The 23,117-nt window shown below is 41.3% G+C and overlaps 1 protein-coding gene and 1 pseudogene across 1 annotated transcript; both read left to right on the forward strand.

Annotated features, from left to right (window-relative positions):
• Positions 1-1,326: 1,326 nt before the first annotated feature.
• On the forward strand, positions 1,327-13,122 carry LOC148638096 (interferon-induced very large GTPase 1-like; annotated as a pseudogene).
• Positions 13,123-13,221: 99 nt separating this feature from the next.
• On the forward strand, positions 13,222-17,023 carry LOC148638097 (interferon-induced very large GTPase 1-like). The gene has a single exon (XM_088623399.1). The coding sequence runs from the start codon at positions 13,508-13,510 to the stop codon at positions 17,021-17,023; it is 3,516 nt and encodes a 1,171-aa protein (XP_088479525.1). The 5' UTR covers positions 13,222-13,507.
• The last annotated feature ends 6,094 nt before the right edge of the window (positions 17,024-23,117 follow it).

Consider the following 23,117-nt stretch of genomic DNA (forward strand, 5'->3'; position numbering starts at 1 on the left):
TTTCGCTCCCATGCGCATGAAATAAAAACTTCTTTTAACTTCTGAGACAGACTCCTGAAACGGAAATGGGGAAAAATGCAAGCTTGCGGATTGCTAAAGCAGGTAAGGCCCACACTATTTTTGAAGAACCTTATTTACCGTTAGCAAAAGAGCTGACGCGTATTATGTGTGGAGAAAAAGCTGCTAAACAGCTCGACCTGCTTCCCCCTCTGAAAGACACAGTCACTCATAGAATTATTGAAATGGCGGATGATATAAAAAGTACGCTGACAGAGCGCATTAAGATGAGCAGACGCTTTTCACTGCAATTAGATGAGTCTGTAAGTCAATTTTGCTTGTTTACGTTAGATACAAGTTTGAGGGCATGTCCCATGAGGACTTTCTGTTCTGTAAGCCGCTGCCAACAGGAACTACAGGAGAGCTAATTTTTCAGCTTCTGAATGAATTTATCGAAGAGAATGGCATCGACTGGATAAAATGCATCTGAGTTTGTACACACGGTACTAGAGCGATGACAAGCCCACACAGCAAGAGGTTGCTTTAGATATGAAGTGCAACATCCACTGCAAGACCTTTGCCGTCAAGAAAATGCCTGACGATTTAAAATCTGTTAGACTCTGTTGTGAATTGTGTCAAGGCACGAAAAATGACTTCACATCTGCTTTACTCTAAACGGGCTCACCCCTCTCACTGAAATGGTGCTTTTTATTGTTTATTTTTATTTGTTGTTGTTCCTGTTTTTTTCTGTAAAGCGCTTTGAGAAGCCATCTTTAAAGGCGCTATATCAAATAAAGTTTATTATTATAATAATATTGTAACGCATACACAGCCTCTGGGCTGATGGGAGATTTCCCTTTGGCTCAAGAGGCTAGGTCCCTGTTGAGTAACACCGGAGGCTTGGGTGTGAGTCCCTGATGGTGGGGGGCTGACCTGCTGTGGTGAGGGCGCCCATGTGAGCCCTGTAGTGTTACATTGGTGTTAGAGTGGGGTGGGATAGCCCTTTGCCAAGGATGGTGAGTTAAGTGGGGGAGAGTGTAATGCATACGGCCTCCATTGCTTGTAAGAGCTGGCTTACCAGAGTGGTGATGTCACCGCCCTTCCCTGTGAATAGCAGGGACTGCAGCCATCAGGCTGATGGGAGATTTCCCTTTGGCTCAAGAGGTTGGGTCCCTTTTGAGTGATGCTGGAGGCCCGGGTTCAAGTCCCTGACGGTGGGGGGCCTACATGAACCCCCTAGGGTTAAATTATTTATTATGTGTATGTGAGTGTGTGCATAAATGTGCGCTCATGTCGGCCATTGCGATTTTCTGGGGTTCCTATGAGAAGATGTTTTGTAGGTGGTACTTGGATGCTTTGGTTTGATCAGGGGTGGTACTTGGTCAAAAAAGTTTGAGAACCACTGGCGTATGTAATTCTGTAATGTCTTCAGTGTTCTGTGATTGCTTCAGTACATTTAAAGTGACTTGTTGTTGTACAGGCCGAGAGTGGAACATTGCGAATGAGCCAGCAGGAGAAAATAATGAACGAAGCCAAAAGGTAACACCTATACGTGCTGTGTGTGTATACGGTATATACAATAAACCTCTATATATATAAGAGATAAGATAAGATCACTGTATTGTCCATTTACAATTTCTTGTATTAGGAATTTGTCTTTTCATATACCCCAACTTTCTCTCCGTGAGACACACAGACAAGGGGAGAAGCTGGGGGTCAGCACAGGGTCAGCCATTTATACAGCGCCCCTGGGGCAGTTGGGGTTAAGGGCCTTGCTCAGGGGCCCAACAGAGTAGGATTCCTCTGCCAGCCACAGCATACAAACCGGCAACCTTCCAGTCACAGGCGCAGAGCCTTAGGCACTGCACCATCCATAATATGCAAAGGAACAAGTAAAGGTTTATTCCATGCTGAAAAGAGAAGAAAAAAAAAACACAATGTTTCAGCTATGGAGCTTTCTTCAGGTGTGAATAAACCTTTACCTTTGCAGCCTACGCAGGCTGACTCAGCTCCCTCTTGAAATATACAGTATACATAACACATGCAGAATAATATATTTATATATCTATAGAGTGTGCAAGGCACTGATGTGTCCAATTTCCTTAAAAAACTTAACCTTTCCAAATGGAATTTGAATTTCCTGCTTTCTTTGCCAATTTTATTACAAGTTGTCTCTGGAGTTGGGGGGGGGGCATCAGACTTAATTGCTATGTGGCAGAGTGGTTTCATGTCAGTGTCTTAGAAACTTTTAAATTCCCTTTCCTTGCAGTTTTTACCCAAGGGATCACCAGAGGGAGAAGAACTTCAGGAATCATCAGAGACAGAGGTTCCAGAGAGATCACCAAAGACAGCAGAACGTGAGGAATTACCAGAGAGAGAAGATGCCAAAGTGCCACTTAAAACAGAAACTAGAACAGAGCCATCAGAGGTGAGTACATATTTATACTAATTGCTATATACTAATAGCAATATATATATACTTGCATACAGTGCCTTCAGAAAGTATTCACCCCCTTAAATTTTTTCACATTTTGTTCCTGTTACACTTCCAAATTTTACCACATTGAAATACTTTTCTCTCCCTTCAATAACACAATACCTTCAACACATTTGAGTCAAAAAATATTTTTTATTCACAGATAAAAGATTCAAGGATATTCGTTTCTCCAGAATGAAAGACTTACATTTCTCATTTTAAAACGTATTCACGCCCCGAGTCAATACTCTGTACATAGTCCTTTAGCAGCAATTACATCAGAGAGTCTTCTTGGGTATGTCTGTATGAGCTTTGCACATTTAGATTGTGGAGTTTTTGCCCATTATTCAATGCAAATTTGCTCCAACTCCACCAAATTAGATGGAGAACGTCAGTGGACAGCAGTTTTCGGGTCATACCATAGACTTTCAATTGGATTCAAGTCTAGGCTCTAGCTGGGCCATTCCAGAATACTAACCTTTTTTTTCCAGCAATTCCTTGATAGTTTGTGTTGTGTGCTCTGTGTCATTGTCGTGCTGGAAAATGAGTCCTTGCCCTAAATGCAGATCTCTGGCTAACTGAAACAGATTCTCCTCAAGGATTTGCCTGTTTTTGGCTCCATCCATGTTGCCCTTGATGTCAACAAGCCTTCCAGTTCCTCCTGCTGAATAGCAACCCCAGAGCATGATGCTGCCACCTCCATGCTTGAGGGTAGGGATGGTGTTACCTGGGTGTTGGGCTGTATTTGGTTTGCGCCAAACATAGCGCTTTGCTTTCAGGCCAAAGAGCAAAACTTTAGTCTCACTAGACCACAAAATTTTCAAAATTTCCAAAAAGTCTCAAGTTTTGTCACATGGCTTCTAGCAAACTCTAGGTGTGACTTAATGTTGGCCTTTCTCAGTGATTCTTAACAATAGCAGTGCGCCAAAAAAATAAATCAAAGACGTCGTGCAGAACGCATACCCTGTCCACGCAGTCCATCTTGGTTTTGTTTTATGGCATGTCAGTCATTTATTTTCTTTTCTCTTAGAAACAATAAGTGTCCCATTTTGTGTCTCTCTATACTCTTTCGCTTAAATGGTTGTTAAATAATGTTGTCATGTTTACTTCATATTCCTTTTCACAACTTTATTTCATCCCACTGACGGACCAAAACAGACACCATATAATGAAAGTATTGTCAATCAATTGTTTTTCAATCGACTTGTGATGCTTTTTGCTAAGCGACTTCAGGAGCAGGATTAACAAAGTACTTTATACTCGCTCGTAAAATGACTGTAACGTTGCCATAGCCAAAATGTAATGTAGTGGCTCTCTGAAGGCACCAGTTCTGTAGGGTTTGGGCATTTACTGGGACAATTATTAATTGTAGCAGTAAATCACAAAGTTGATTCTTTTGATGGCTTTAGAATCCAACCATGCGATATAACTCAAACAACGCACACACACAGGTACTAATACACGAGGATACACTTATTAATACATAGAATATGCATGTAAAACTAACAGATCTTATCGAGAGGGTTATCAGAATACAAAAGGTATATATTCAGTCAGTTACAAAGAGTTACATATATCAAGAGGACATACGTTCAGTATATCATTCATTAAGACCGTTTCGTAAATGAACTTGGTTATAACTTCTACATTAGATACTCAAAACAAGTACATAACTCTTAGGAATTAAATTGATATCAACTGGTTGGGATAACAATTGAATTCTCGAGCTGTAATGCATTGAAGTTGAATACTCATCCAATCTCTGGGGATTCAGATCTCCTGCGGGCACAAAGAAACAGTTGCAGGCTGTTGCTGTCCAATCCAAACTCTCTGGCTCGGTGCCAGGCTGTGCTGTGAGGCTTGCGACGGTGCACTGCAGATGCTCACTGACCGGCTAGTTAGTGTTGGCTTTAACAAGCAAAGTTTGCGCACAGGAGAAAAGATGACTGTGGGTCCCAGCAAGTCAGGAAGAGGACCTGTTCGTTCTGGCACTCGGACACACTGGCCGTTCCGTGGTTGTTCGGGCTGAGTCTCAGGATGGTCAGGAGGCGCGCTGCGAGAATGTCCTGCCCTTGGGAGCCTTCTGCTCCTGGGCCGTCCTGCCCTGGAATTCTCCTTTGAATTCCCTTTAGAAAAGTCCATAGAATTCTCCTGAATCTCTCTGAATCTCTGTGTTGCCTGTTTTTACCTGGAGGAACTTCAGCTCGTTGATTGGCTGAAAGTTCCATGGGCATCAGAGTCCCACGTGGGTTACCCAGCCCTACCAGTCCCTGATTGGTTGATCAAGGTGAGATATGAGTCACTTACTCCTGACACTTAGTAATGCAGTCCAGATGTCCATCTGGCACTCCCTAGACAGATAGACGCCAATGGATGACCATTGATCATGATAGCCAGGCTTAGCTAAGTGCATCCCCCTTTGGGAGCTGTCCTAGGAAACCTTACATCAGCCTGCATGAATAGTTTCTCTGTGGCTGCACCACAGAGATGAACAGAGAAATGGGGCCTCATTTGGGAAAGCTCCGAAACACTTAATTCTACCTTATTAATAAGCCTCGCCGCTACATGACCGATTAAGAAGGTTTTTTGGAAACGCACGAAAAAGTAGGGTTTTTGGAAACTACTTTTTCGTGCGTTTCCCAAAACCATACGTACAGATACAGCCATTCAAAGTGTGCAGCACAGACACGTACCGCGGGTAATTGGCTACGTCCTCGCGCATCATGATGTGAAATACCGCGGTACGTGATTGGTTGACCGACAGGGGCACTCGTGGTGTGTTGGTCAGTCGTTGAAAGATTTAAATGTCTTTACTGTGCCCGTTTTAGTATTGAATATTTATATGGAATTTTACCACTGAAGGGAAATCTTAGTAGCTGAGCATTAAAAGAATAGTAGCATACTGTAACGCGTGTGAAGGCCATAAACGATATTCATTTTGGAACAAAAACATACAGTATATGGCTGGTCTCGGTACTTTAAATAAAAAATACACACCAGTATTCCATTTCTCCCTAAACATTTTAAGCATCGAAGTCTTTAACTAACATGTGAAATAGCACGTATAAAAAGTGGTAGTTTTAAGCTTTTCTGCTAATATAATATGGAATCGCGTATCTAAAGAAATTAATAACAATAAAATTATATTTGTGTACTGCAACACAGTAATACATGCTGTACAATGTCTGTTGATTCTGTATGTGTAGGGCTGTTTCACCTACACTCATGTGACCTTCCTGGTAGCCTGGTGGTCTATGTGCTGGATTAGTAACTCACAGGTTGTGTGTTCAAATCCAGTTGGTGCTGTAACTTTCTTTTTAACAAACATTTCTTTGAAAAAATAGAATAACAATATTATGGACAATTAATTGACTTTTTATATTTCTAAATATCACAACATGATCGAATTTAAGCCATTTTTAATAACAATGAATAGTCACCTTCTTTCCTTCTGACAACTGTCCCTGCTTCTGCTTCCTGCTTCTATTGTGTGTGTTTGTGGGGGGATCCCTTTACATCTCCCTTCAGATTTAAAAGGTTATTAATCATATCTTCTGTGTCGCATCTTCCCAGTGTAGCTGATCTTTTGCTGCCTGGGTAAAGATATCACAAAGCTTTAGAGAACTTAACATTTCTATTATCAACAAATTGTAAATATGACGTTTACATTGGCATTATTAATTTTTCACTTGAGTGTATGGAGGATTGTCAGCTGTCACTGAGAGTAGACCCCCCCTCTTAGGCTGTGCAAACGATCTTTAATTTTTTATAAAGAAATGGAGGCTGTAAAGTATGCGTTACAATATAAACATTTATATTGATTTAAATCACGTTTTGATTTAAATCGCAAAAGCATGTTTTATCATATGTATTTTTTTATTCACAATCAGACAAATGCAACATAAATTGTTATCTTTGTCTTCTAAGTATCTTAATAAACTTTCAGCATAGCTTTCTCCCTATTTAGATGTATTTTTCTTGGGATTTTTGGATCAAACGTGGAAAGATTAGATTGTAATCATTTTTATTTTTAAATACATTTTAGAAAAGTGTAATCTATACTAAAAAGCTGTATTTATTTAATACCACTAAATACTTATATTAATACTAATTAAAAGACCGCGGGCACTTTCCCCTTTGACAGCTGGAACTCCTATTCTTATAGTAGCTCAGCAGCTCTTTGCAATATAGGGTGTTCAAACCATTTTTTTTACACAGTGACACAGCGTCGCGTTGTGAATCTGTTTTTCCGTGTTTAGAAAAAAGTGGAATACAGTGAGACTTCCTGCTATATAGATACATATGTTTAGATATTTAGACCCGGTGCAGCACCGAGAGAGGGAGGAGGCACGGTTCTCAGTTCTGCTGCCTGGAGCGGTTAATGGCACCGATTATTCTGAAAATTTTCTTCTGGAAATAACTCATTTCTAAATACCTTTTTTCACTGTTAACATCTTGCAGCAACTCTGCAACAAAATATACACTTAGCTCAACCTGACAGTTCATCCTGCTACCAACATTGAATAAAAAAATCTCTATATTTATGTCTTTATTTAGTGGTTTCATTAGTGACAAAGGCTAAACTTTCTTGGAAAAATGTATTTTATGTGTTGCGGAAAAACTGACTTGCTTTAACAAAATATATTTACAAATCCTTTCACCTGACAATCTACCTGAAGGCCCAACTATCTGAGAAGCCCTCCATGAAAGCATGTTTGCTATTAATTCATTTAGGGCTCACAAAGATATTGTTCCAAAATCAATATCTTTTATGAGCATGTGAAAGGCATGGTGAATCGGAGATTCTCAAAAATTACTGTACTTTGCATGATTGGAAACAAATGCGTGATTGCGAAATGCTGGGGTGTTACTTTTACAAAGACAATCAATGAAAAAAGAATGTGGACCAGGGCAATACTTTGAGTTTACAGCTTGTCCAAGGTCATTCATTATTAATACTATTAGTAATAATTTTGGTAAAGACTTTGATGGCGACAGCTCAAACATGAGAGGTTGAGCTTTATTAGCTCCACCTTGCGGAAATTCAGAATACTATTATTTTATTTGCGGTACCACGTGGTATCATGAAGCACTATGCGAGAATTTATGGTATTAATACGGTAACTTGAGGTAAACTGCGTCAAGCGCACCGCACAATAATGTGGTATCGCCCGCTTGTTTTGAATGGCTGCATCTGTACAGCGGAAAGTTGCTCGTTAGTCTCTAAGATTCATCGTTTTCAGGAAACTCACCCCTGATCGGCTCTTTTAGGTATGAGACCTCACAGTCAGTGATATTTATTGTGCAATTTATCAAGCAATTGAACACAAGTGGATTCGAAATGAACACACGTGTACCTTGTTAACGTATTTAATGTGATATCTCAAGATAATTGAATACCTCACCCAATTTAGGTTGTTAAAACAAAGGGGGTGAATACTTTAATTTTCAATATAATTCTGAAGACATCTAAATACTTTATTTCATTTTAAGAAGTAATTCTCTATAATGTTAAAATGAAATCCCATTTAAATATGCTTTGATTTGACTTTCCAACACAGCAGAATGAGAAATAATTAATGGGGGGTGAATAATTTCTGAAGGCACTGTATCTATACTTCCTATGGCTGTTCTTTAATACCATTGTAAATAATATATAACTTATCTAAACTAATTATCCCAAAAAAGCATTTTATTGTAAATACAAAAAGTATGGTACTTTGCAAAAGCATTCAAACCCTTGAGTTTTCACTCTTGTTGCTTTAAATCTTGCAGTAGTTACACTTTGAAGTAGCAATTCATGTTTCTAACTTATGCAATTCAGTCCACACATTCAAAGTAAAAATCAAAAGTAAAGCAAGAAGTAAAAAGACAATATGCAAGAAAAAAAAACTCATGATTGCATAAGTATTCAAGCCATTCAATTACCATAATGTGCCATATTTATTTATAGAATTTAATGTGTATTTTACTTTGTGTTTAACAGTGACAGTACAGTGTAGGGTCATATGCAGTTATATATAAATCTAATAAATAAGGTAAATAAGTTTGAATTTTGAATGCTCAATTTGGTGGTAAATTATAGGGTTTTAAAAATGATATAAACTATATAAAGAGTGGAAGTTTATTTTTTATCCCTATCATGGAATGTTAGCTTTTGCTACATCCTCTCTCTGCTGTTCACCATTAAAGAACAATAAACCCAGGAGAACCAGCAGTTATACTCTCATGTCTTTCCTTCCTCACTTGCAAGCACAGCTGGGAACAATAAGGGAGGAACAATTTTATAATGGTAATTTTCTATACAGTATGTATTCACACTAGAGAAGGGTCACTTCCAACTTACATGAGATTTATAATTTGTAAATTTAGTAAAAACTAAAAAAAAATTTGAGTCACATAAAGACTTGAGGAACGAAACCCTCACATATCACAGAGTGGTCATTTGTGGAAGAGCCCTCTTTTTATTTGAGTAGCACGGCAAGGGGGTTTCCACATGAACCATGACCTTATCTTTCCATAACCTTTAACCGTCTCTTCCTAGATAGCAGTGGTAATAATCAGTCTATTCCGGTTGACCAGGTTCACTCATTAACTGTCTTCTTACTTACCAACATCCTAACCCAGTAAATGACCTAGGCTGCTATCAATGTTATACCACCATGCTCACTACTTTATAGAACCTTGAGAGTTTGTGGACAACCTTAACTTGCTTCAGGAACTGCTTACAAATGGGGGGAGTTTCCAGCTGCAGCCAATTCTGTGATTTCCCTGTGAGAATCCAAAAAATCCATCTGCAGCTACAGTACATCGTTGTACATTTCAATGACCTTTGGTCTCTTTGTGAGCATAGTGACGTCAAGCATTAATCAGAAATGAAAGTCTTTGAGACTTGACCATTACTGTCCTTGAGTGATCTCAAAACAATTTGGTTTAGTTTAGTAGAGATATGCCTAAAAACGTTTACAGATGTAATTGTTTCCAAAGGTACTTTCACTAAATATTGAATCCACAGATCTGAATGCTTACGCAAACATTTTTTTTTTCTCTTTCATTTTTGCTTTAGACACCATTAGTTTGAGCATTCTGGTTTTTAATAACATTTAAATTTATGCTTAAAAAATGTGTAAATTTATTTGTAAATTCACCATGAATGGAAAAATCTAATTTAAAAAATAGCAATTAAATTAATCATTTTTATTTTAAATGATTTCAATAATGTATTATTCAAAACAATGAATTTATTTTTAGAGGATAAGTGATTGATTTGTCAAACATACTAGACAGCAACATCTAAACCTCGTTGCTGTAATGTTTTGTTTATGGTAATAACACAGCTTATTGTCCCAACATCCTTCCCTAATCACTTTCAAGCTAAACAAGTTTGTTTCTCTCTACTGTAATTTACGTACTTGTTACAATATGTACTATACAATATGTATATACAATTTCTGTGTCAAGTCATCCTGAATGTTAAGTCTCAACATTCATGTTTTAATGTATTTCTATTGAAAAAACTCAGTTTTGTATATTATTTCCTTATATACTTTACATGGACTTTTTTAGAATGTAACCAGGATGGAAAATTTCTTAGCGTGTTCGATTTTTAATTATCGCCCAGAAACCCATTCTGTTTGCTAAATTATTTACTTTTTTTCTTCTGTCTTAATAAACTAGGTAAACCCACAGAAGTCCTTTAGAAGGAGAACACAGCAGGTGAGACGGGACCTAACACAGCTTCAGAAACTGTTAGAGAAAAATAAAGAAAACGCCGCCCAGGTGAAATCGTTGAAAGATAAGATTCGTTCAGCTCTTGACGTCCCTAAGGAGTGCTGGGTACCGGCTGGACAATCCCTCAAAGAGCTGGTAAAGAATCTGCACAAACAGCTCAGTTTCATGGAAGACACATCCACCTCTCCTCCTGGAAACCTTTCTGATGAGGAGGTGTTAAGTAATGCGTCTGAAGGCCTGTCTCTGCAGGGAATCTACTGCACTGGGGTTCTGAAGAACATGCTGGAGAAGAGAGAGCAGCTCATTGAGGTTCCTGAGGGCTTCTCACTGCACAGACCCCAGCACAGCTCCCTTTATGAGCAGGAGGAGTTTTCATCCTATAAATCACAGGCCCTTTTCCAGAAGGTCATGGAAAATCTGGGCTACTCTTTCAGCACTTTAGTAACAGGTGAATTCAAGGCCTTCTCTGCTGCAAACACAGTAGGTCTCTCACACTCTACAGACAAGGAGAAACCCCCATCTGCACACCCATGCATATGGAAAACAAAGTACAACTATGTACCACTGGCGTCCAGCTTTTTTGAGAAGAATAGACTGAAGTTGTCAGGTGCTGCCATGAGAGACCTCCGAGATATAGAAACGGCGCTGTTAAAGAGTGAAGAAGATAGCATGTTCCCTATGTTAATAAACAGAATGGATAGTTTTTTTAAGAGATTTGGCACCCATGCTAACCAGGGTCCTGTTCACTTTGGTGGGGTGTTCTGGTGGAAGGCCTCTGGTGAGGGTTTCAGCAGCAATGATCTCACAGGGATGAACAGCCTGACATCTGACAAGCTCTAAATATCTATGTTGGTCATGGATACTGTGCATTAACCACATCTTGTTCAGCTGGAGTGAGCAAGTCTGCATCAGAGCTGAAAGGACACTTTACTGGGAACTACAGTGAAACCCAGATGAGCGGAGTGAAGCTCTCTGTCTCTAAAAGTGGGGGTCCTGCTGAAACTCACAATCACCTGCAGTGGAAGTGTGCTCTGGTCAGCAGCAACAGGACCTGGCAGGTGATAGACAGAGGAACCAGGCTGATTCCTGTGTGGGACATCATCCTGTCTGCTCACACTCAGGACTTCACAGACCCTTTCAGACTGAGCAGCAGCCTGCTGGAGGCCTACAGAAGGATCACAGGGCAGGACGCAGACCTGATGTCAGGAGAGAGGGAGCTCTCGGCACAGAGAGAGGCTGAGGAGCTGATTCAGACAGTGAAGAACTGGACTGTGTCCAACAGTGAACAGGTTCTGACTGAGCTGCTGCAGTTCAAGAGTAAACTGAGAGAAACAACAGGGTCCCACAGAATCTGGTTTCAGACCTGTCTCTCTAACAAGGTCCTGCAAGATGTTTTACTGGAAGTTGTTAAAAAGCACAAACATGAGGAAGCAATAAACCTGCAAACGATGATGCGCTCTCTCATGGAGCCTCACCTGTACACAGTGAAAAACGTCCCAAACAGAGCCAAAATCATGGAGTGGGCCTACCAGGCTGAGGAGGAAATATTCAAAGTTGTCTCTGTTTCCGAGTTCTCTGAACTGGCGGAAATCCTGAGGAGAACTAAAGAACTAGCAGATTCTACATTAGCACTCAGTGACTCTGTAACTGTGCGTGAGGCCAAGATCAAAGCCACATGCACTATTGCCTTCTCCCTGAACTCCCTGCGACAGACTTTAACACAGAACAATGAGGGAGAAGCAGAGCTGCTGGTACTTTCGCTCATCACATCTGTAGGATACAGCTTGAAGAACAACAGTTTCAGTCACCCTCTGGGCTGGAAAGACATTGACTTTTTAGAGAATGAGCTCCAGAAGGCTTATGACAAAGACTGCTTACTGAAAGGGCAACATCCTACAAGAGCTCAGGCCCACTTAGTGCTCACAGCTCTGACTGCATCAAAAAACAAACAGTCAGTCACCTCAAAGGATAAGGAGAGGCGACTACAGTTGATAAAATCACAGCTAAAGGGGAAAATGATCCCTGAAGTCTCCTCAGCAATCACATGTGCAAATGTATATCAGGACTGGAAACGACTTGAACTGCAGTTGACACACTTGACAAACAGCGAGGAACAAGAAGATTTTATGAATTTGCTTCAGAAACTGGGTCTAAAGTGCCTATGCCTTAAACAGCAAAAAAAAGATATTCTTGTCATAGATAGTGCCTCACAAAGTGTGAACAATCCCAGAGAGGAGAGCCAGCTCTGTTTCCACTATCTGTACAAGCTCATGATGCTGGACTACAGTGTCCGTTTTTTTGTTCTTAAAGTTCCGGATACTGACTGTAAGGAAAACAGTGCCACCACAGTGCAGTGTTCTAGTGGTCCTGAAAAAAGCAGTTTTGGCTTCTTCAGTATTGGCGAGGAAGATGTTGAGAAGGAAAAGAAACACAAGACTCACATTCACCTCATGGACGTCCACATGGCTGTGTTCCACTACTCTGATGACTTCCTGAGGCAGTACCTCTACACCAAGCTGTCCACCTGTCAGTTCGCCTTACCCCTGCTGGTGCCCAGCCCCTGGACTGGGGCACTGGAGTTCCCTCTGTGGGCCCTGAGGCAGATCAAGAAATCATGGTGCTGCAGGGAGCCATCTGAGAGAGGCAGCTCTGTGAAACACAACTGCAGGGACATGTTCAATGCTCCAGTGCCAACGGTGTCCTTCATCAGGCTGGGATCATCCTCCGTCTCCAAATCCCAGATCCTGAACAGCGTCGTCAGCCCCAAGAGACACAGTGTGTTTTTCCACCGGCACTGCAGGGGCAGCTCAACACAGCCTGCTCATGGACAGGGTGGTGGAGATCGCCTGGTACTGTCCAGGAGGCAGGAAGGACGACGTGTTCGACAGCTGTGTGGCTCTCCTGAACCTTCACGGTGATGCCAGCAAACACCCAGAACAGCTGCAGTTTCTCCAGGAGGTCAGCGTTGTCAATGTAGTTCTGATCACAGAGACTCCACTGGGGGAAGACGTGAAGAAGACAGCTGAGGCTCTTTTCAACTCTCCTGTTCCCCTAATCTGTCTGTTTGCTGGCCTGAGTAAAGTCCCACAAGGAAACAATCCAACCAAGGTGAGACTGGCTGCCAAGAACAGGAACGAAGCTGATCTGACTGATGAGATAGTATTACACGTCAAACACTGCATCTCCACTGTGAACAAGAGCTCCAGCCTGCAGACATACTTACAGGCTGCGAGACAGCAGCAGTTCAGGGTGGATGAAGACAGTGAAGCCTGTATAGAAGGGAAGGAAAAGGCTGAACTTCTGATGAGCCTCCTGAGAGAAGATGAGTTATTAAACCTCAAGGAGAAGCTGCTGCCTCTGCAGGGCAAGCTGTGGCACAAGTGGTGCCTGAAGGACAAAGAACAGTATTGTCTGAACAGCAGAGTGAACACAAGTATTGAACAGCAGGTGAGCAATATCAGGGCTGAGAAAAGAGCCCTCCGCCGTGAGCAGCTAAAGAGAGCTTTCCCTCTCCATGACTTCATGAGATCCTTCCTGGAGTGTTTAGCTTCTGCAGATCCACAAGACATTAAACTGTTCATGCTGCACTGGCTGGGGATGTATCTAGATGAACTGACTGCAGACACACTGAGTGAACTTCAGAAGAAATTCCACTCCACATGGAAAACACTGAGGCAGAAAGAGAAGAGCAAGGACAAGGAGCAGGAGATGAAACTGCAGAAAGACCTGAGCACCATATCTGAAGAGATCACTGCTGCTACTCTCGGACTTCAACACCTCATGAGAGAAACCGCTCAGCTTCATGAGGCTGTTCAATCAGAAGGAGAGGGTCTAGAAGAGTACAGACAGTTTGTCAGTGTCTTTCCCGCTGTCGGAGCCGAGATGCTGATGTCAGGACATCCTCTGGAGCTGATGGACGGAGATGCTGCCCATGTGCCCCTCCTGTGGATTGAGGCTGTCCTAGACAAACTCAAGGAAAAAATTGGAGACAGAAAGGTGTTTGTCCTCTCTGTTCTTGGAGTCCAGAGCTCGGGAAAGTCCACTCTGCTGAACACGATGTTCGGGCTGCAGTTCACAGTGAGTGCAGGAAGGTGCACCAGGGGAGTGTTCATGCAGTTAGTGCGAGTGAGTGAGGATGTCAGAGCTCAGCTGCAGTATGACTTTGTCCTGGTGGTGGACACAGAGGGGCTTCGGTCACCAGAGCTCAGTAATAAAACCACACTGAGTCATGACAATGAATTAGCAACGTTTATTATCGGGATTGGTGACATGACTGTGATCAACATCATGGGAGAAAATCCCTCTGAAATGCAGGATATTCTCCAAATCTGCGTCCAGGCATTTCTGAGAATGAAGTCTGTTCAGATCAAACCAAGTTGTGTTTTTGTGCATCAGAATGTGGCAGAATCTTCAGCAAACAGCAAGAATATGGAGGGAAGGAGGCGCCTCCAGGAGAAACTGGATGAAATGTCCCGCATTGCTGCCAAAGAGGAAGGCTGTGAAGTTACCGGCTTCAGTGACATTATCCAGTTTGATGTGGACTCACAGGTTTTCTACTTCAAAAACCTTCTGGAAGGAGACCCTCCGATGGCTCCTCCCAACCCCTCCTACAGCCAGAACGTCCAGGAGCTGAAGATGAAGCTCCTCAGTGTCGCTCAGTGGCAGCCGGGAGTGAAGTTTCCCTCACTGTCAGAGTTTAAATTACGGATCAAAGATCTCTGGAATGCCCTGCTGGGGGAGAACTTTGTCTTCAGCTTCAGAAACACCCTAGAAATGATGGTTTACAGTAAACTGGAGGACAGGTACGGAGAGTGGTCATGGAAGATGAGGAAACGAGCCTTAGAGGTACAGAACAGACTGAGCAACCAAATCATCAATAATATAGTTCAGGCTGTGACATTGTCAGATCTGAGGAGAGAATTTCATGAGATCTACAGAACTCTGACAGCTGAAATAAAGAAGTATTTTAAAGAAGAAAAATACCAGGAGATCTTGATTAAGTGGAAGGTGAATGTTGATAAAAGGTTTGAGAGCCTGAGAAATGAGCTCATTGAAGAAACCAGAAAGCAGAGCAATGAACTGATCAGACTGAAGAAATGCCGATCGGAGCTAGACAGGAAGAAATCAGAATACGAAGCAGAACTGATTAAAATGAGCAAAGACCTGGCGTCCAGACTGAAGGAGCAGAAGCTCAGTGATAAGAAAGTGGAGGAGCAGTTTGACAGACTCTGGAAGAGCTGGGTGACCAGAGTGTCCTCAGAGCTGCCCCCTGAGGAACAGCTGGACATCAGAGCCACAGTGCAAAACATCCTGATGGAGAAATTCAAGAACCAGGGAGATGTGAACAGAGAGGAGATGTTCCAGTTCAATAGGAAAAAACACATCAAACAAAGCTGGGCAAGATCTGCATGGAATACGGTTACTTTTCAAGACCCACAGTGGGAATATCATGGGAATGAACTCATTCAGGAAATACAGAGACCTGTTAATAAATACATTGACAGGAGAGAAGAAGAGAAAGTGGATTTCAATGACAACTTCATCCATGAAATCCTGGGGCTGATAAAGATTAAAATAACTGATTATGAAAAGTCTACAGAGCAAAATATATTCACAAAGGAGTACGAGTTTGAACTGTCTGTCTATCTGTGCACCACAGCAGTAGAACAATTTAAAAAAATGCACACAGCCTTCAGGAAAGCCAACAATCCTCTGACTTACCTCCAGAGTAAGAGGGATCAGTACCTCGACTGTTTTAAGAGCTTCTGTAAAGGAGCCTCATCTGTCACATTCTTTGTAGATTTTCTGTGCAGATGCCTCAAACCTGCGATCCAGCAGGCAGCATGTGATAAGACCTGTATCCAGATCCCAGATAAAATGAAATCTAACTACCCTGCTTTCAGTGGTAACAGATCCAACCTGGAAAACCACATTCTGAGACACCTCGCTGAGCAGCCGAACTTTGACTCCTATATGGAATATATTAACCATCCAAAGGGTTATTTTGAGAAGTTTATAAGGGAGCGTGTTGAGAGATACTGTAGAGACAACAGTGATCAACTGAGAAGGATGTTTAAAACCAATCTGAGTGACCTAGTACAGCAGGTTTTAACAGTGAACACTACTGTCACTGCAGCAGTGAAAGACAGACATGGTGGCACCACCTTGTGGCTGGATGAGTTCTGTGCAGCACTCAGTGATCACATGGTGCTCCCCAGACAGGACTTCAGAAACATTGAAAAGGAAGACATCACAGACCTGCAGTTCCTCAGAGAAATGATGGCCAGATCACTTGATGAGCTACTGAAAAGTCTTCAGAAAGAAAGCAGCAGCAAACCTGACCTTGACTTAAAGATTTTCAGACGCAGACCTGATGAGATTCTGTGTGAGGCGCTCAGTGGCTGTTGGGAACAGTGTCCCTTCTGTAAAGCCATCAGCACAAACACTATCCCTGGTCATAACTCTGATCACAGTGTCCAGTTTCATCGTCCTTCTGCTCTGGCTGGCTGGCATATCCATGGGACAGATATATTTTATGTTGATATTTGTACCACCTCAGTCAGCAGTGACAAGAGTTTCTATCCTACTTGGGAATCTACTAAAACTGTTCCCTATAAGACCTACAGAGAAGCAGGTGAACCTTACAGCAGGTGGCGCATCACCCCAGATAACAGCGAGCAGTCCTACTGGAAATGGTTCATCTGTACTTTCAGGTCACAGCTGGAGGAGAAATTAAAGTATAAATTTGTAGGTCATGGTGAAATTCCCAGTGAGTGGAAAACAATTGGAAAGAGCTCTGCACTGAAGGAACTGAAGTAACTATAAATTGTTTCTAGGTGATTAAAAACTGTCTTTTGTATAAACTGATACCTGAGTAAAAATGAAGTGAAAATATAAGTCCGATATCAAACAGTTCTACTGGAAATGGTTCATCTGTACTTTTAGGATCAAGATCGAGTGGGAATTTGGATTAAATTCACAGATTTGGGTAAAATCCCTGAAGACTGGGACAGAAGCACAAAGTAGGCAGCTCTGACAGATGAGCAGTAAACCAACATCAGTGTAATAATAATAATAATAATAATAATAATAATAATAATAATAATAATAATAATAATAATAATAAACCTTATTTTATGTAGCACCTTTAAAGGTGGCTTCTCAAAGCGCTTTACAGGATGACAACAACAATAAATAAGAAGAATACACAAGATAAAACACAATGACAATACACAGAGGAGACTTTGGATGGTGGTACTAAGAAGAGCAGAGGGGTGAAGAATGGAACCAGTTCAGTAAAGGCTTTTCTGAAGAAGAGGGTTTTGAGTCTGGATCTGAAGGAGTTTAGAGAAGGTGACTCTCTGATATCCATGGGGAGAGAGTTCCAGAGCTTGGGGGCATAGCAGGAGAAGGCCCTGTCACCCATAGAATGTAGACGGGCTTGGGAGACAGTAAGGAGAGCAGAATTAGCAGAGCGAAGATTGCGAGGTGGGGAGTAGTAGTAGTAGTAGTAGTAGTAGTAGATAATAGTTCAGACAGGTACTGAGGTGCCAAGCTGAGCCATATAGGTGAGCATGAGGATTTTAAAGTCTGCATGGAATTTGACCGGAAGCCAGTGCAAGGACTTCAAGATAGGAGTAATGTGAACACTTGCACTAGATCTGGTCAGGATTCTGGCTGCTGAATTTTGGACATACTGGAGTTTGTTCAGTGTAGATTTAAATACCCCAGCGAGTAGAGCATTACAGTAGTCAATTCGAGAGAATACAAATGTGTTGATCAGCTTTTCAGCCACAGTTAATGATAGCATAGGGCATAGTCTTGCGATATTTCTAAGGTGAAAAAAATATGTTTTGACAGTATGCTGCACATGTGGGTCGAATGTTAAGCCAGAATCGCATATCACCCCAAGGTTTTTCAATTTTGATTGAAGCTCAAGTACAGAACCATCTACAGATAGGGTTACAGGACTGGCTTTACAAAGTTAAAGGGGGGTGCCAATAAGCATGACTTCATGCTTCATTTACACTTCGTGTAAATATTTAGGTATTCAGGGAGACTGATGTTCAACCTGATTCAGTGGGATTATGGATCGATTCTTTCAGGAGCTCAGCTACTGTTCAAGTCAGTCTTACAGGTCCTCATATCATATCACCATGATCCTCTGTAACAAATCTGGTTATTAATGAACAGATGAGAAGCTCTCTGGGTAAGATATGGTAACAAAAAGAGAACTGTCATTCAGTAAAATTATTTCAGTACTAGAATGTCACAGAAAGCTCTCACTCAACAGACATTTAGACACTGAACAGTTAATGAATAACTGCAGATTTCTGCAACTATTGTGTTTTATTTTAACCTGAAATTGGTTTTATCTTTAAACTTTATTCTGACATTTGTTTTGCTGTTTGTGAAAAGTGATTCAGAGTTTGGCTAAGGAACTTCATGCTGTATTTTGAAGCTGTGGGTGTGTGTCTATATCCACAGGAAATCACGGCATCTGCTCTTGTACTACATCAGGGGTTGAGTTCTGTAGGTACATTCTTATGTTTACTGTGCTGATAAATTCTTAAACCCTCTGGTGTGTGATTAATGGAAATAGATTAAAATAGGAAAAAATGAGATAGAATAGAAACACAATACATTGAAATGGTAATTGAAAATTGGTGACAATTGGTGATAGACCTTTCTTCTGTTCCTGTACTGACAAATGCGATAATTACTGCTTCTAACTAAAATATCTAATAAAGAAATCACAATCAAATGTGACAAACTGTATCTTTTTACAAGCATAAATAACATAGTGACATTTCACTTGTGTTGTTTTCTTCATTTGGAAATTGTTTGTTGTTTGACAAAATAATACATCACACCAGATTAATCTGCCAGTACAGCTCCCTCTTGTTTTACACTCAGCGATTCTGCAGTGTGAGAGAAGAAATTAAATACTTTCTTCACTTTCACTTAAACGACACTACAGGTCCAGACCAATGAAACCCACCACTGTATTCAGGATGCCTACTTAAAGACCTTAAAGTGTTCCAACAAAGCCTGAATGAAATAAACAAACATGTACCACATAACTTTTGCACAATAACCATACCATACAACTTCAACACCTCAATGGTTCTGTTTTTATCAGCTGACACAGTAATGAGCACAGAGCTGTAAACTAACTGCTCTACAGAGGACAGAAATACACACAATATTAAGTCTTGTTTTCAGCCTTTTATACCTGCTACCCCTTAGAGGCAGGGTAGTGCAGTGGTTAACATCACTGCCTGGCTACAGTTCCTAGGGGACTGTATGTGTGGAGTTTGCATGTTTGTGTTCACTGGGGTTTCCTCCTATAGTCCCAGTCTCATGCTGGTGAGTTCATTGGCTTGTGGGAAAATTGGCCCTGTTGTGAGTGTGTGTGTGTCTGTTTGTGTGTGCCCTGAGACAGAGAGGCGTCCTGTCCAGGGTGTGTGAGTGTGTGTGTCTGTGTTTGTCCTGTGATAGACTGGCGTCCTGTCCAGGATGTGTGAGTGTGTGTGTCTATGTGTGCCCTGAGACAGTGTGGAGTCCCATCCAAGGTGTGTGTGTTTGTGTGTCTGTGTCCAGGGTTTGTGTGACGTCTTACACACATTGCTTGTCAGGACAGACTCTGGCTCCCCTGCAATCCTGGATTAGAAAAAGTAGTCAGAAAATGGACAGATATACAATACAATTATATTTCTATTGGTAAAACAGCCCCCATACAAGAAATACCTACATTGTGCAGAGAAGTTTCTAGTTGTCTTGTACAGAGGGCATTTTGTTACTGACACACACACGGGTCAGGGAAATATCACCAGCTTGAGAATATGGAGACTGTGCCTGTCTTTCCCAGCTGCATCCCAAAAACCACAGACACCAGTGTCTGCAGGGGACTCGTTTCAAACTCAGAAACATAAACATAAAAAACATTTTACAATAATCACTTCCCATCATGTTTTCTGACACAGAGATCTGGAACATTAAATTCACGTGAAACTAATGATCAATAACTTCCCTGATATATTAATATATATTCTAATTAAACTGTTACATTTCTTCTATCTGCTGCTCTACATCTGTTCTCACCCCCCCGTCTGGGCAGAGAGGGTGTGAGGTGCAGTAATCAGCCAGACCCCCTTTATGATTTAAAAGATAATAAGTATTAACAGAATAATAAAGTCAAACCACGCCGTACTGAAGCAGCCCGTGAAGGAGTGTGATAATAATAACAATATCTCAAATGTGCAAACTTCAAATTGTCATTGATAGAAGCCGCCATCAATTCCTGCTGAAATGCTCTGTTGTGTACCGCTCTTGTATTTGTACTGTTTAATAAAGAGACTCGGAGAAGGGACATGAATACTCTTGTGTCTTCACTTGATCGCCCTCACTTCCGCCCACATTTCCGTGTATTGTTGGCAATGTAGTACACAAGCATCTCAGCAGATACAGCAGGTATCCCGCCTGTCAGCTCCTCACAAGCAGAGAGCTCCGGTACATCAACACTCTCGCCCAGCTGATCCTCAATAACAGCTCCTGGCATAGAAACACAACCTGGTGCTTTAATGTCAACTATTGTACACTTGTGTGCTTCTGCACCGAGAGCATTCTTCTGTTCTCTGGCAGAGAGAACTCGCCTCAGATCAAATCACAAACTGACACGAAATTTACATGTCAAATCTGCTATCTGGCTGTGGTGGGTTTTTATTGATGATAATAAACTGTGCGCGCTGCAGTTTTAAATACTCAAGATGAAAAATTGCCGCGACACGAAATCCTGGTACTGGGAGGGTTTTTAAATATCCAATATATATCAATAATAATATAAATATAGATACAATATAGATCTAAGGAGTATATCTATAGATACAGATACAGTAGAGATACAGATAGAGTAAGTAGACATACTGTATAGATATAGATTCTACCGGATTTGTGTGATTTTAAATCAGGCTCCTCAGAAATAGATGTCCATTATGTGAATGAACCGCACCTGAAAGCAAACGTTGGGTCGGGTTTCCTTTCTTTCCTGCATGAAATAGAAAATCGTTACAAAAAGCACCAGCTAATGTCCAATAGCGTTGGTCATTTTAATTAACATGAATATACTGTAAGGTCTTGGTACATGGGAGTGGATTTCATCCACAATTTAAAAAAGGGCAAATAATATTTATTTTATTTAATACAAAAGTGACCTAAAACTCTGTAACTTTCAGGTTAGCTTGAACCTGTAATAAAAAAGGGGCCTGAAACTTCCATTCTCTGATGTTACTGTCTCTAGAGTCGGACATGATGTTTCACAGATGTGCAGTGTGCCTTTTCTCTTGTTGTGTTCAAGATGACTTGCTGTGCACTCTCTTGAATGCGTGTTCTGTACTGCTCTGTTATTTCATTTAGATTATCTATGTGGTATACAGATAAAACTGGACTGCATGGTGTAATTTCTGGGTTCAGCACCAGCTGAACCTTAAAATACATCAGCCAATCTAAACATGATTTGAACACACAGCTTTTTGATGTGGTGTCAGATGCGCTACCGTTGCGCCACGAGGTCACTCCCTAGAAGTGCTTTTAATTCCCCCAAGGAGAAAAATCAGCATCCCTGAAAAAGTTTTTTTTTCATTCTCTCCTGTGAGGAATGCCGCTCTTCCAACGAGGGTCTCTTCTTCCCAGACCACAGATTATACTTCCTGTCCGGCTCTCACACAGAGAGCAGACACACCGTCTCCACTAATGTGTTTACTACATCTATAGATCTGACCCCCTACAGCCCTGATATTCCTGGACAGGATCCCATATTGAGCAGTATTTCTCGCGTTGTGAACTTACAGTGTGTACAAAATGCACTTTATACACAAAGTAAGTGTTTTTGTAACTCTAGGACGTTTTGTGAAAATGTTACTGGCATGCCAAAATCGCCCGCTCAACTGAACAGTCCCACCCCCCTCAGTTTTGGATAAAAGGTTTGGATAAAAAGTTTTTGAACACTTTCACTTTACTTGCGCCGTAAAAAATAGTTCTACTTTGTCAATGGTCAGATAACTACACTAACCCCGAATTCACAGTTACTACATCGGACTGTTTGATGTGCAGAAGGGCTATCCGTCCAGGAACAGCATGTTACATAGTGTCTATGTTTTGGGGTGTCAACATTATTACGACCTTATTTGCTCAGGTGGACCACTGCCTTGCAGTAGTTTATCCTTATACTTACAATTGTTATATAACTAGGACTGTAGTTATAGACGTTTGTACTTTCTGTTGGTTTTACAATGATTTCTTAATGATTCAGAACCTCGTTACTGTTGATGTTGTTGCAAAAATGAACACATATGGTTGATGCTCCAGGCAAAAATAATCACGTGAGTTCTGATGAACGTGGAACTGTTCTTCATCGCTAAATACCAGATTGCTTGTTGTTATCTTCTGACATGAAATACTAATCAGTGGCATGCTTGCAAGAATTCACTTGGATGGTTGCAACGGCTCCGTTTAAACCAAAATATCACTGCCCCCCTCAGGATTTCAGATGCCCCCCTACAGATCATTCACCTGGCGCCAGTCCTGGGTATAATGATGAACAAAGCTGCCTTGAAAGCAGTGAATCCGGGTGTGATTCCCACCTGATCCATCGACAAACGTTTTCCAATGAATCTTCGATCGATTTAAAAAAGTCTTGAAGCTGGTAGGCTAGGGAATAAGCACTGTTTCAGTGCACTAAGGAAAATGTGCTACTGTGCTGTGTCGCTCCAGTAGCGCAATTGGTCAGGTTGGGGTGCTTTTAAAGTGGAGTTATGTCGAGGTTGTGAGTTCAATCATCACGTGGAGTCGTTTCTGTTTTCAGCTACAGAAACTCGCTGTTGAATTTAAGTCTGTTCTTGTGTTGCTTTTTCCG

The sequence above is a fragment of the Lepisosteus platostomus genome (genome assembly GCF_059453375.1).
Source record: "Lepisosteus platostomus isolate fLepPlt1 chromosome 5 unlocalized genomic scaffold, fLepPlt1.hap1 SUPER_5_unloc_4, whole genome shotgun sequence".
In the NCBI taxonomy this organism is placed as follows: domain Eukaryota; kingdom Metazoa; phylum Chordata; class Actinopteri; order Semionotiformes; family Lepisosteidae; genus Lepisosteus; species Lepisosteus platostomus.

Excerpts from the sequence above, each read along its gene's own strand:
- LOC148638097 (XM_088623399.1), top strand. The coding sequence starts at position 13,508 with ATGAGCCTCCTGAGAGAAGATGAGTTATTAAACCTCAAGGAGAAGCTG.